The following is a 9,505-nucleotide window of genomic DNA, read 5'->3' as shown; positions in this document are numbered from 1 at the left end:
TTATATTTCCCTGAAATAAAGTGCGGACTGGATTAACTCTCGACGCTGTGATTTGTTTGTTAATTCTCTCATCTAGCTGTTACACATTTCCCTGTTAATAAGTTATGAGAATATGGTGTTCGATCGAGATAACAACTTCTACGTGATAACATCTTGAGCAGTTTATTTTCAAATTGTCATATATAAAACTTGGGCGTTTTTGTGAGCCACAATTCAGCCAGATTTAACCCGCTTCAGATTTTGCATCAGACTGAAAAACTTGCCTAGCAATTTCAGTTTGTGAACTTTGATGGTTTGTGAACTAGGCCTGAGAATTTTACACTAATGCGTTTTCTGTGAACTTTGTTTGTTTTGAAGCCAGCATTCTGTTAACTTTCTGTGTCTCACAGGTGTTCTTTTCACAAACACTGTTCGTTTATTTACTAACATGACGTTTTACAAGCTGACAGTAATAACGGTAATCTTTCTCCACAGATTGAGATAGATATTCTTTACTAATGGTTTGATAGAAAATGATTTAACCTTCCATTGGAGTTATGAAGTCATATTTTCCTCTCCTCTGATAAGCAAAATTACTCTGCGTGTCTAAATAATAATGATAATGATGATAAAATAAATTCTTCAAGTGCGAACAAACAGTGCATATCGTTATCTTGGTACAAGTTCTTGGTTTTTGTGTTCAGGCTTAGAATACCTTTTTAGGAAGAAAAAACCTCACTCTGAACGACAATGCAATATAGTTTAGTAATCCTCATTTGCATTTATCGCATGTATTGATTATCTACTTTAGAAAGCATAATGATATGAAACTTTTTAGACAATCATTACCTTGAATTACCTTTTTAGCAGCTTAGATGTACTAGCTTTGTGCAATGTTTCAATTTTCATCACATGAAAGATATTCTAAAAAAGAGTTTAGAAAATGTCATGGGCAGAAAAATAATTTGTTACATTTTTTCCTTCGTGAGAAATGGTCAAGTTTGTTGTTTATTGACGTGATCAAAAATGCCAAGCAAATATTTTTTCACAAACTTTGTATTCTACGAGCTAGCACTTCTGAAAAATAGTTATCTTCAACTTACAGCTTGTGCAGAAATTGTATTCTTTAAATGTTCCGCTATGACTTTTCCAACGGCCAAATCGGCTTTTTCTAGTCATAATTGAAATATTTTGGACAGTTTTTGTTCAAGCAAGTCAATTCAGGAGCTCGCCATACCGTTATACCGAGACTATCTTGGTCGCTGTGTTTGAGAATGGTCCGGAATATTGTGAAAGGGCGATATAATTGGACAGAAAGCATTGATTTTCCCACGCATTTCTATAGTTTTCAAAGCAAACTTTATTTTCCAAACTAACAGCGGTGGTGTGATCTTATAAAGCACGTTACAATAAGTCAATCAGAATCCTTGTTAGAGTGGTTCAAATAACTTGATTGGTTGGATAACACTAAAGCCGTCAGAATGTCAGACCATTAAAGATGACAAACTGAAACAGAAAAAGTAAAACAAAGAAGCCTTTAGGAAGCGGTCAGAGAACTCAAGACTCACTTCTTTCGTGCTTTAGTGGCTTCCTGCATGCTTTACTACAGAAAAGAGCACAGTCAAGGCTTGATTATTTGTTAAATGTATCTAATGGAAATATTATTTGTGTCTGTCTAAGGATTTCCAGACCCCGCATTTTCGGTCATAGGCCTTACGATTTACCTACGGTGGCTTTTTACAATAATTATGACCACTTCGATTCTGATTGATAGGAAATGAAAAGGGTGTGTGGTAATATATATAAAAAAAAACCAGAAATGAAAATGTCGAAGAAAAGGCACATGGAAAGAATGTTTCGTTTCAGTGACACATATTTATGATATTTTTATTTCGGATCCACTTTGAGGGGGAAAGCAGCATGAGGTGAAGTTTAATTTCGCTGAAATAACAAAGTGTACAAGCTGTTAGGCGCCTACAGATCACGGTCATTAGAGGGCAGGATTGGTTTTCACAAACGTACTTAAGGATTCCTTTTTAAATCAAGTGAAATAGTAATCAGCTCGAGGAGAACTTTTCTGCAGGAGTTATTTCAAAAAACTTCAAGTTGGTTGAATTCAGCGCTTCTGTCTGTCTCCCTCACCAATTTATCTCTCATTGTTGTTTTGTTTGTAACTTATGAACAGACCCTACCATTTTAGGATGTAACATCTCGCCAAAAGGATACAGCTGCCGACCTTCATAAAATATTTTATGAAAAACACTGATATCAAACGTATTTCTTCGTGGATGCAAGAAAATAAGTTTTTTCCTAATATGAGCAAAACTGAATTTGTAATTCATAGCTCACACCAAAGAATGAAGCGAAAGGGGAATGTAATCTTATCCTGTACTAGATCTTCTTACTTTGATGGAATCTGATTCTTTCAAATATCTTGGAATCATGATTGATAAACACTTGAGTTTTAAAAACCATATTGAGCGTGTAGTCAGCAAGTCTAAGGGTGTCCTTAGGCCTCTGAGAATCTCTATTCCCATGGCAGCAGCTGAACGCCTCTGCAAGACGATGATTTTACCTATTTTTGACTACTGATTAGCTTGGCACGGATGTGGAAAAGTTAACTCTGATGCCCTCGAGGGACTACAGCGGAGAGCTGCGAAATTAATTTTTCCAAATTCTAGTCTCGATACTAAAGAACTGAATGCTACTTTGGGTCTAATACCCTTGATTAATAGGCGTAAACTTCACATTGTATCGTTAATCGGCAGAAAATACATTTTTGGTTCAGTAGCACCTTATCTAAATAATTATTTTTATTTTAATGCCTCTGTACACACAGTTTCGACCAGACACTGTAATGACATTCGTATTCCGAAAGTCAACCTAAAGGTTGTCAGGAGATCTTTTTATTTTACTGGTGCGATAAAATTTAACGTCTTCCTTGCCATATTAAATCAAAGGAATCTTACTGAATTCTCAAGTGAGACTCAAGACCTTTTTCTTAATTAGATGATAAGTTTTATATGTAGATGTATACTTCTTTTTATATATTTTCGGCCGTCTGACAATTTTTGGTGAATTTTTACCTTTTAGACCTTTTGTATTTTACCTATGTACTCTAATAAGAGGACTTCCTTTGATACCAGTGCTTCTTACACTGACTGGGTTATCCTGCATAAATATTATCATAATCACCTCAAACTGTTGCGCGTAGACAATGAACCTTGGGCAATGTAAATCAGGTTAGCTTGATCAAAATACCAATCTACTTTTGAGGTTGTTAATTTGAGAATTGTTCTTGCTTATCAATCGTAGTGTAATTTTGCACTGCTCAACATACCGCGAGTACTTATTAAAATATCCAAGTCTATTTGGTTGACGCTTTAGCACACTTGGAGAACAGCTTTTTTTAGATGTAGTGGAAGACTATAAAACAACGAAAAAAATTACGCGACATTTTGATCGGTGTCCACAAATCTGACCGCAACTCTGAATGGTACAAGCCGAGAGGAGCAGCCATCGAGCTCTGAGAGAGTCGAAGAGACCCTCGCTCTTTCTCTGTTGTTTCTTGGAAACACTTTCATCGGTACAATTGTTTACAAAATGGAAAAATATGAAAAGACCCGCAAACATTTTGCATCGTAAACATGGCCATGTCTGACCTGCTGTTGCCAATTTTACAGTTCCCGCAGATTGTAATCGAACTGTTCAGCGACTCCTGGTTGATCGATAGTTCTCTTGGCAAAGGACCTGTGTAAGGTGGTTTTCTCTTTACCATATTTTTCGCTTTCAATTTCTATTCAGAGTATGATTCTAATAGAGCAGTGGTATTCCCTCCCCACTCATCAGTTTGAAGCTGTGCCCTGCCTTTATTATCACCACTTGGATTATATCAGTTACTTAGAACTCTCCATATCTGTTTGGACTTGAAGTGTTTTTATGACTTTGCAGGGAGGCAAACATGCGGAATTCATGAAACTGAGTCCTTAAATAAGTATGCGGTGTAGATTGCTAATATTCTCGTTCATTGGTTCCCTTGATTTTTATTTTTTTTATTTACTTTATATTGTAATCTGTCTAAGGATCCATTTCCACAAGATTCCAGGAGAGTGATCGTCCACAAATGAGGAGCAGCGAGTAAAAAGGGGACAAAATGTACTTAAGTTGGGTCTTAGTATCGTGTTAAGTTTTATACCTCGCTGGCCGGGCTGCCGTCCAGTTTTGCGTAGTGCCTGGTTACTTCTTAATCTCCAATAGTCTCTTTCATTTTCCAGTGGACTTTCTTACTTTCATGCTATCGCGTGTATCATATAGGAAAGCTGAGTTTCGCAGTGTACAGTAAACAATAAAATGTTTAGTCAAGAGTAACTTGCATGTCTTTCTGCCCCTCTTGGAAGATGCTTACGAAATCAGTTATTGCCAAGATGCATGGGCCATTTTCCATTGTCCTAAATCAAACATATTGATTTTACCTTTTAAATTATCCTCCAACATCAGTAAGCTCTGGGATATCTTCATAATTTTTAATACGTGCTTATCAGCCAACATAAAACGACACTTCTAATTATTTCACTTCTCAATACAAATATAAATTACAGAAAAACTGTGGGAAGTATTTTTTAAAAGTATTTATTCTCGAAATATGACATGAAATGAGCTTTGACTCGATAACATAATACCCCAGTTGTTACCAACTCTTTACAAGTTCGTTCGGAAGTATTAGAAAGTAACAGAACGAATAATAACCATTTCCTTTATCATTTCAGCACAATGCAATTAAGGAAATAAAATCATCAGAAGGTCCTTTTCACCTTTGTCCTTCCGCTCATTCATTTTTTTTTTGTTTTCTTAGTGGCTTCGTTAAAGGCTCCAGCTTATCATATGTAAAACTTTCTATCAGATTACAGCTGTTACTGTTTAAAAGATTGTCATGAAGGAAACAATAATGATTTGGAGAACAAAGGCCTTGAGTTACAGCTCTTTATAAGTGAAGAATACATATATATTTTCGAACTTTAAATCAGCTTAACCCTTTAACTTCCAGATCAAATTTGTCATTCTCCTTACTGTCAACCATACAATTCTTATAATGTTAGTTCAGAAAATTTAGTAGTGGATCAACTAATTTTCCCCAAATTGATATTTTTCATTCTACCCATCGCTTATCTGTTTGATATTGTATTGATATTGTAAGGAGAATTCTGTCTTGGTCACTCATGGGAGTTAAAGGGTTAAACACTTGTGGGAGAACGAACGCTAACTTATGTCAACATTGTCAGTGCGTGATCCAAAAATTAATCAGAAAAGCCTTGATTTGGTCCCTCTAGTTATGGTTTTCGAAAAAAGTGTTGACATTTTTCTTTAACATCCGCCGACAAATAATCAGTAGCACTTAGCTAAATATTCAAACATAATAGGTTTCCATATGGATACTCCCGTATATCGCTCAGTGTTGCCCTTCGAGTTTCTCCTCTTTTATTGACAATGGGATGAGTGGAGTAATAAAAGACTGGGGGAATATGAGAGCTAAAATTAATATGCATGGGTGAGGTGTACTGCAACATTACTAGTTTGAAGATGATGACGGTGGAGCAGAGGTGAAAATATTTTGGTCAGTAAAAGATTTATGGCATTAATGTTTGATAGAAAAAATGGCGTGTGTGGGATAACATTTTAAGTTAAATAAGATACGGGGTAAAATTTCACTCAAAAAATAATGTATTCCAGCTATCACCAGCTGGTTTTTAAGTCGTCAAAAAGGTTTAGAGTGTTGCACAATACAATATTTCTTCTATCATTTTGGCAGAATGTAATTGGCGTGCGCGTTATCCATCATGGAGAGATAGCTAGACATTATTAATTATTTCGTTGCCAAATGTCAGTTAAAACAAAACTTTCGGAAGGGTCTATTTTAGCTTTTTTGTCTCGTCCAGTAATTCGGTTTTTTTCTCTTGACAGCTGTACAAAAGATTCCGGCTGATTAATTGTAAAATGTTCACGATATGAACACAGCTGTTAGCGTTTGAGAAGATATCAAGGAAAATAAAACTAATTGAGGGAACAAAGACGATCTGAGGCGATGCGGGGGAGTCTTGCTAACACAGCCTGAGCAGAAATGACGTGATAGAGTTGGGTTAGAAAATGTTCCCAAACTTGAGTTTAAAACTGAATGGTTCCCATGCTTTGGTGAGGACATCGAGCTGTTTCGATCCTTCGGCAAAAAAAATTGGTGAGACTTTCGCTCTTTGCCTATCATTTGTTGTTTCATTGGGTGGTAACATCGTTATCGGTATAATTGTCAACAGGACGAAAAACATGAGAAGACCAATCAATTTTTTCATTGTCAACATGGCCATGTCTGATCTGCTCTTTTCGATTATCCTGTTACCGCTCAATGTAACCAAAAGATTTTTGGACTCCTGGACGATCGGTGGTTCTCTTGGCCAAACCTTGTGTAAGCTGGTTGTCTTTTTACCATATGTCTCTGTAACTGTGTCCTTTCAAAGTATGGTTCTAATAGCAGTGGATCGTTTTCTAGCTGTGTTATTTCCTCTCCGATCACCTTTCATCAGCTCAAAGCTCTGCTTAATTCTTATTTTAGCCACTTGGATTATTGGGATGATAACGTGCACTCCATTTCTCTTCGAGTCTACAGTTCTCTATGACTCGCATAGAACACAAACTTGTAACGTTTGGGTGAATAGTGCTTTTGGTGTTTACTCAGTTTCAGTTTTCAGTATCCTAACTTTCGTGACTTTGAGTTTTATCACCATGCTCTACATTGTCATGTATTCGAGGATCAAATCGGAGAGGATTCCTGGAGAACACTCGGTGGACATCCAAAGGCAAAGAGTTAAAAGAGAGCAAAACTTGCTTAAGTTGAGCATGACTATTGTCATAGCCTTTACATTTTGCTGGCTGCCACACAATATTATCCTGTTACTCCCCTACCTCCATAAATCCAATTTATCCGTTTCCTGTGTCTTCAGTAGCTTTGCAGCTGCCGCGAGAGTTCTAGCTCAGTTCAGTTGCGCCATAAATCCATGCGTATGCTTGTTTTTCAGTAGAAATTATTCTAGGGGACTGAAGAACTTTATCAGGTGTGCTAACCACGAACTTGGAGGAAATCAGTTCGCCCCATAGCAGTAAGGTTTATTCTAAAGTAAAGTGAGTCGAAAATAGGTAAAATAAGACACATTCAATGAATCCATCCCTTGGAGTGAATCTAAGGATAAGTTAATTACGAATGAATCATTACGCTTTCCCGTTTGATAATTCCGGCGGCTAACTGGCCTGAGTGAACTCAAATTGTCAGTCGTATTATTCATTCATTTTGCTCGACCGTTTGCTCATACAAAGGAAAAAAAACTTGTCGAAGATACATAGCTCTTAGAGCGTTCTTTTCGAACTTCTTAGTTCGACGCCTTCATTCAGAGACAATCAAGCTGTTAGTATACAAGGGATCAAGAGGGAACTTGAAACTCTTAACAACAACAATTTGCCTTATTCCCATAGGGTAAATGATATAGAGCGCTTCTTATCTCTTCATAATATAAGATAGCATTAGTTCCTTAGTACTTGATAGAAAGCGATACCGTCCACTTTTGCAACTATATTATTGAATTCAGGAGAACACGAGGCTTGGCCATATTTGCTTGAAAACTGTATGTAAACTTTTAAAGCCCTTTTGAAAGATACCCAGCAGTTATTAAGAAAATTAGCTTTCGCCGCCTTCTTCCTGCGCGCGAAAGGTAATCAATGCATTTGTCAGTACTTTTCCGTTCAGGTGATGTAACGCCTGGAAGTAACAATATGAGTTAATAACCAAATATTATTTATGAGGTAAAATCATTTTAGTAATTAACTTTGTGGAAAGTTTGAAGTTCGAAGTTTGAATCAATTTTACGACTTCAGCGGTTTTTCCTTATCTTGGCTAGTTTTAGGTATTTTTCGAGCAAGAAAAAGTATTTTATTCCCAAATTTTTCAAAATGTTTTCTGAATTGAAAATTCTTTGAAAGTGTTAGGAATATAGCCTGCCTGGATGGTGGTTTGGTGTGCCAGCGCTGAGGGATCAGCGGCTAAGCTCGAAAGGTAAAAAGGTAAAATCTCAAACAGCACCTAAATCTATTGTATATCAGAATGCTGGCTATCTTAAAACTGAGAATGCTTCTGCAATCTGGCAGTGGTCACCATAATCTTCCCCGACAGTTACCTTCAACTAATAGTTTATGTTAATAAGTCAGTTAAAAAAATGTTTTTTTTCCAACGCCCAAAGTAAAAAAAACAGAAAAATTGAATGCAACGTCTGATTAACCTTAGAGAAACAAGAGCCGTCTCAGACGGAAAAACATTCCATGTTAATGATATCTAACTAATGCGTAATAAAATATTCTATGGGTATTTCCTAAAATGAAAATAAAATCTTTGAGTTGGTTCATTTCAGCTTCAATGTTTCACCCCACAACTTATCTTTTTATAATTTTTAGTTTGTACCTTTGTAACAAAACCTGGACCACTAAAGTTATCGGTTATATAAGCACAACCACATTTTCCATCGGTTTACCAGCTAATATACAACTTTGGATGTTAGGAGAACACTCGAAAAGTTCGTTAGCCACGAGGCGCAGCCGACGGAGAAAACACGATTTTTATTCTGCTTACCTTGTAGCACAAACAGTGAACCACGATGCCCAAATAAAGACTTGCATGAGTTAAGGTTACTTCCCACCTTCAGAGGCCGAAAAATCGATTTTTCTTGTATTTGACTAAACTGAATTCAAACGTTCAACCTAAAGTTTCTATAAAAAATTTTCTGAAATCTTTAAAAGCACCCTAGTTATTTAGAAAATGTGTTTTCAAATAAAGTTAACAAATCAGGAAGATGTCATAATCTCGGACCTGGGCAAGTTCCCTGGGGGATTTTCGTGACAACCGCTCAACTTGGGGCTCGTTTTTCATGTTATTTCCATATTTTGTATGCATCGCGCTCTTTACAAAATTCATACGTGGAAACTCTTGATTATGGAAAAATCTTTGCTCATAGAAAAATAGAAAGTGGAAGAAAGTCCTTGGTAAAAAAAATAAAGAAAAGCGACTGGTGCTGGCGGAGCTTCACCAGATTTTGAACAAAGAAGTCTCCGTCAAACCATAATTTGCCATGCATGATGTCAAAAACGAGCTTTCCTTTTCTTTATGCAAGTACCAGCTTTGATACCAAAACGTTATCAATCGCCTCGAATCGTAATTTTGAAAGTTTATGTCGATTCGTTGTCTTACTCCTCAGCACATTTTCCGGTTTTTCCATTTTTGCTGCGGGTTTTCCTTTCCTTTGGCAATGGGTTACTTTTCCCGGGAAACATTGATCCATCGTCATTGACGCTAGGAGGTCTCGTTGTCCCATTGGTTTGCGGTTTCAGAAGGCGAAATAATCAGATAATCTCCTGGCGTGACACGAGTTGTTTGCGATCCTTCGTGAACTTAAATCTCGCATTTGAATCTGAAAGGAATACAACCACTTTGAGCGAA

The 9,505-nt window shown here is 36.7% G+C and overlaps 1 protein-coding gene across 1 annotated transcript; it reads left to right on the top strand.

Moving 5' to 3' along the window:
* Positions 1–6,120: 6,120 nt before the first annotated feature.
* LOC136277602 (QRFP-like peptide receptor) lies at positions 6,121–7,122 on the top strand. Its single transcript, XM_066159974.1, has one exon. It carries the CDS (start codon positions 6,121–6,123, stop codon positions 7,120–7,122), a length of 1,002 nt encoding a protein of 333 aa, XP_066016071.1.
* The last annotated feature ends 2,383 nt before the right edge of the window (positions 7,123–9,505 follow it).

This window comes from Pocillopora verrucosa, chromosome 13 (genome assembly GCF_036669915.1).
Source record: "Pocillopora verrucosa isolate sample1 chromosome 13, ASM3666991v2, whole genome shotgun sequence".
Taxonomy (NCBI): Eukaryota; Metazoa; Cnidaria; class Anthozoa; order Scleractinia; family Pocilloporidae; genus Pocillopora; species Pocillopora verrucosa.
This window is presented reverse-complemented; position numbering and strand designations above follow the sequence as displayed.

Coding starts and splice junctions, on each gene's coding strand:
- LOC136277602 (XM_066159974.1), top strand. CDS start 6,121: ATGTTCCCAAACTTGAGTTTAAAACTGAATGGTTCCCATGCTTTGGTG.